Genomic DNA, 4,425 nt, shown 5'->3' on the forward strand with positions numbered 1-4,425 from the left:
CGGTACGACGACGCGCCGGCGGTGCCTGAGGCGTACGACGATGACGTCATTTCGTGCGGCTTCCGCGCCTCTTCGTCGCTCTCCTCGTCATCGCGCAGCAGCGCCTCCAGCCCTCCACGCAGCGGCTCGCGCAGCTCCTGCCAATGGCGGTCCTCCGCGTGCCACACAACGACGCCGTACACAGTGATCGCAAGCAGCGCAGTGGTCAGCAGCAGCACGATAGCCGCGTACGCCCTCGCACCGCCGTCGCTCGGCGCAAGATGGTTGGCCGCGCTGACCAGGCACAACGCCGCAAGGAGCACAAAGCTCGCCGCGTGCATCACCGTCAGGAAGGCCGAGCGCATCATGTTCGTGAAGGCAACCACGCCCGCGCCCGCAAGCAGCACAGCCGCCATGCAGAAGCACTGGACGTGGCAGCCTCCCACAGGCGAGTGCACAGCCGCAATCAGGCCCACCACACACAGCACCGACAGCTGGAACACGCACCAGTACACATGGCTGCCCCTCATGCTCGTCAGCATGCCACCGTACATCCGCTGCTGCGCCGCAGGGTGCCAATACCCGACGGGGTACAGCAGGCGCTCGTGCAACGGCTTCCTCGAAAACTGCCAGTACCTCGTGAAGCTCGCGCCCACGTGACGCGCAATGAAGTAGCACACGCCAGCAGGGAACGCCACACCGTACAGCACGCCAACGACACCAATCACGCGGTGCTGCACGCGGGCGCCGGGCATCGCCAGTGCGAGCACGGAGCCGAAGAAGATGCCGAGGTGCATCGCGTGCGCCACGACGTACGTCAGGCTCGGGAAGCGCATCGCCGCCCACGCACTCGTCGCGTCCACGCCGCGCCACCGCTGAAAGGCCGCCGCCACACCGTAGTGTACGCACCCAAACACAGCGGCCAGCAGCGCGTTGCCCACCACCATCCACAGCGGGTCAAGGGCAGCGAACACCGACACGAAGTACGGCAGCGCAACGGTGCTTTCACGCTCCTGCGCCGAGGCGCATGACATCCTCGCAAACACGCCGAGTGCCTGCATCTCCAGGATGGTGCCCAGACCGCCGGTTACCACCACGGCAACAGCCGTCGCACCCGCAACAACGCTGGTGATCGCCGAGAGGGCGCTGGCAGCGGCGGGCAGCGTGTTCGACCTGATCGTGAGGAACCCAAGCAGCACACCCCTGCAGCCGCCGGACACCGCCGCAGCGTCGCAGCGAATGACTATCGTCTCGTCGGCAGCAATGAAGTAACCGCGGTGCACGGGCACAACCAGCTCCAGGACGGTGGACGGATTCGTCGCGTTGCGCACCCACGTCGCGTTGCTCAGCATCGCTCCCCACGGACCACCAAACCCGCGCGGCTGCGCGGTCGACACCGGCACAAAGCTCAGATGCGTGCAGAGCTGCGGGTCGCGTGCCCAACGAAACGGCGGCGGCAGCGCCACCATCAGCCGTGTCGGGACGGCGCTCCCACCGCCGCGGATGTCGTTCTGCGTCAGGCCCCCACCAGCCGCCGTCGTCGTCACTGCGAGTGTCGGGCACGCCACGTCGCTCCACCACAGCGTGCTGCTCACCGACGCCGTCGAGGTCCGCGTGGGCGGCAGCGCCACCGTCTCCGTCTCCTGCAGTGTCTCCGTCGGCCCGTACTGCGTCAGACTGTAGTGCGCCGTGCTCAGGCTCGGCGTCCCCGTTGGTGTCAGGCTGCGCGTCTCCGTCAGCGTCGCCGTATGGCTCAGCAGCGGCGGCATGGCGGGCGTGCGGTTGCACCCGTCCACGTGCGGCTGGTACACCGGCAGGCAGTCGCGCCCGTACCCGCCCTCAGCACAGCGGCAGCGACACGACCCCGACATCGCCCTCGTCGCAGCAGCAAAGCAGCGCACGTCGGCGTCGCACACGCCACACGCCACGGGGCGGAATTCCCCGATGATGCCGGCGGACCTGTAGTCCATCGGCTGCAGCGCCTGCCCGTTGAGCGTCAGGCACCCCACAACGAACTTCCGGCCGGCGCCTCCAAGCACAACGGTGCCGTCCATCACAAAGGGCCCGCTGCCAGCGTTCCCGTGGAGCGTCAGCGTGCTCTGCACGAGCTCCGCACTGCGCGGGTACGACGGCAGCGAAAGGAGCCTGCCGCTGATGCTGTTGCCGCGCACCGACAGCCACGACCCGGAAACAAACGACGCCGACCCCCGCAGCTCCAGCAGCGCGCCATCGGTCAGCGCACCGAAGTTGTCGTTCACCACGACGGCGGACGCGTTGGCCACCGCCCCGCCGTCGAACACCAGTCCATGCGCGGCGTACACCTGGCTTCCCGACACGCGCAGCACAGCGCCTGCAGACGCAACCACGCGCGCACTCGCGTACAACGCAACTTCGCCACCGAACACTGCCGCGTCCAGCGCGACACCGCCACCGACAAGCTCCAGGACGGCGCCGTCCACCAGCACCGTCCGCCCACCAGTCATCACAGTCACGAGGGCAACGCCGAACACAACCAGCACGGACCGCACGAGCCGCAGGCCCGACAGCACCAGCACCGGTGCGTACGGCGAGGACCGCGAGCCGGGAAGATACACAAGCGGCGTCGACCTCGCGGCAACCAGCAGGGAATCCGTCACCGTCAGCACGGACCCCGCGGGGAACGTGCCGGTCAGCACAAGCGCACCGTTCAGCGCCTCCACATCGCACACGGACAGCTCCACCGGCCCGCCCTCGTCGCTCCCCGCCGCACCCGCACCGCGCAACGATCCACCGCCCATCACGTACAGCACGGCGGCGTTACGCAGCGACACGTTCTGCACAACGATCCGCACGCCGTCCCGCGCCATCCACGGTACGTACAGCACCGGACTCACGCCGTCCAGCACAACGTGGCGCAGCGTTACCTCGCTCGCATCGGCAGGCACAACAAACACCGACTGCACCGTCACGCCCTCGCGGACAAACACGCTCGACGCAGTGCCCACAGCAGGCGGCATCTCGGGAGCACCCACAGGCAAGCACGCCTCGCCGTGCCCGCCACTGCCGCACGCGCACACGCACACACCGTTCCTCATGCTCGCCGACGCCGTCCCGGGCGCGTAGCAGTGCGTGTCCCTGTCGCAGGCGTCGCATCCAAAAAATTCGATGCTCCCAGCGTCGCCAAAACCAGCCGCAGCGTACTCCTCCGCCGTCGACAGGACACGTCCACCAGCGCCGTTGCACGCAACCCTCAAATGCGCCCCAGCCGCGAGCGACAGGCTCACCGACAGCATCCGCGGCAGCAGCACTCGGTTGTGCAGAAAGCTCAGCGTGCTCCCAACAGCGGTCACGGCGCCAGCGGCGTGGAGCATCTCCCTCGAGACGCCGTCGTGCACGTTGTCCTTCGCCAGCAGCATTGACCCGTCGGCCAGGCTCACCGTCGAATAAAACGCCACCGCGTAGTCCTCCGTCGACACAAAGTCGCTCCGTACAAACGCCACAGCGGAGCCCGACACGCTCACAGCCCCACGCACAGACACCGCGTGCTTGCACAGCAGGAAGTCGCTGTCAACAAACGCCACCACGGAACCGCCGCTGGCCGCAACACCGCCCTCCACCGACACGCACAGCCCCAGCGCCGTCTGCACCAACAGCCCGTCCACGTACAGCGCACCACGCGACTGCAGCGCCACGCCGCCAACCACCAACACGCCAACAGCGTCGCGGAACACCGCCGCCACATGCGTGCGCGCAATGGTCAGTACGCTCCCAGTCAGATTCACGTTGTGCAGCACGAGGCACGCGGACGCGTCGCCAAGGTCGTAGACGCCGCGGTACGCAACACGTGCCTCTGCAATCAGCACCGAGTCCACCACAGTGACGCGCGAGCCCGGCGGAAATCGGTTCGCCACCACCACGCCGCCGCCGGAGCGCGACTCAAGCCCGCGGATCAACACATCGACGCGCTCGCCAGCAGGCGGGTCGGACCGCCACCCAACAACGTACAGGCTCGCTCCGCGCACAAACGTGCAGTTCGCCAGCGTCACGTTGCGCACGCTCCCTGACATCGACTCCAATTCCACCACAACGTCCGCCGCAAAGGTCACACCAACGTAGCACACCACCGACGCCCCGAAACTGACGTTCACCTCCACACCCACACTCACGTCTCGCAAGCACAAGTCGGCTCCGTCGGTGCTCGGTAGCTCGGGGACAGCAACGGGCAGGCACGCATCGCCGTGGCCGCCCTCCACGCACGTGCAGGCGCAGTCATCACTCGAGGCCGTCGTCGTGTACGCAGGGAAGCACGAAGCCGCGAGGACGCATGGGTCGCTGCAGGTCAGAATGGTGGCATTGTACACGGACGGAATGGCGTAGTTCGCTTCCTCCTCGCCGTTCACAGTGTTGCACGCGGCCACAATCGCTCCGTTTGTGAGAACACTAGAAACTGCAGATATCCGCAGCACT

At 67.4% G+C, this 4,425-nt stretch overlaps 1 protein-coding gene across 1 annotated transcript, besides 1 other annotated feature; it reads right to left on the bottom strand.

Moving 5' to 3' along the window:
- Tc00.1047053509089.9 (dispersed gene family protein 1 (DGF-1), putative) lies at positions 1-4,425 on the bottom strand (the record flags this gene model as incomplete). The annotated part of the gene is made up of 1 exon (XM_798255.1): positions 1-4,425. A coding segment is annotated over one exon (4,425 nt), but the record flags the coding sequence as incomplete, so codon positions are not given.
- Positions 1-4,425: a sequence feature (areas not merged during assembly with more than two copies in the genome that could not be assigned to a particular haplotype).

This window comes from Trypanosoma cruzi, genomic scaffold (assembly GCF_000209065.1).
Source record: "Trypanosoma cruzi strain CL Brener 1047053517141 genomic scaffold, whole genome shotgun sequence".
NCBI lineage: Eukaryota > Euglenozoa > Kinetoplastea > Trypanosomatida > Trypanosomatidae > Trypanosoma > Trypanosoma cruzi.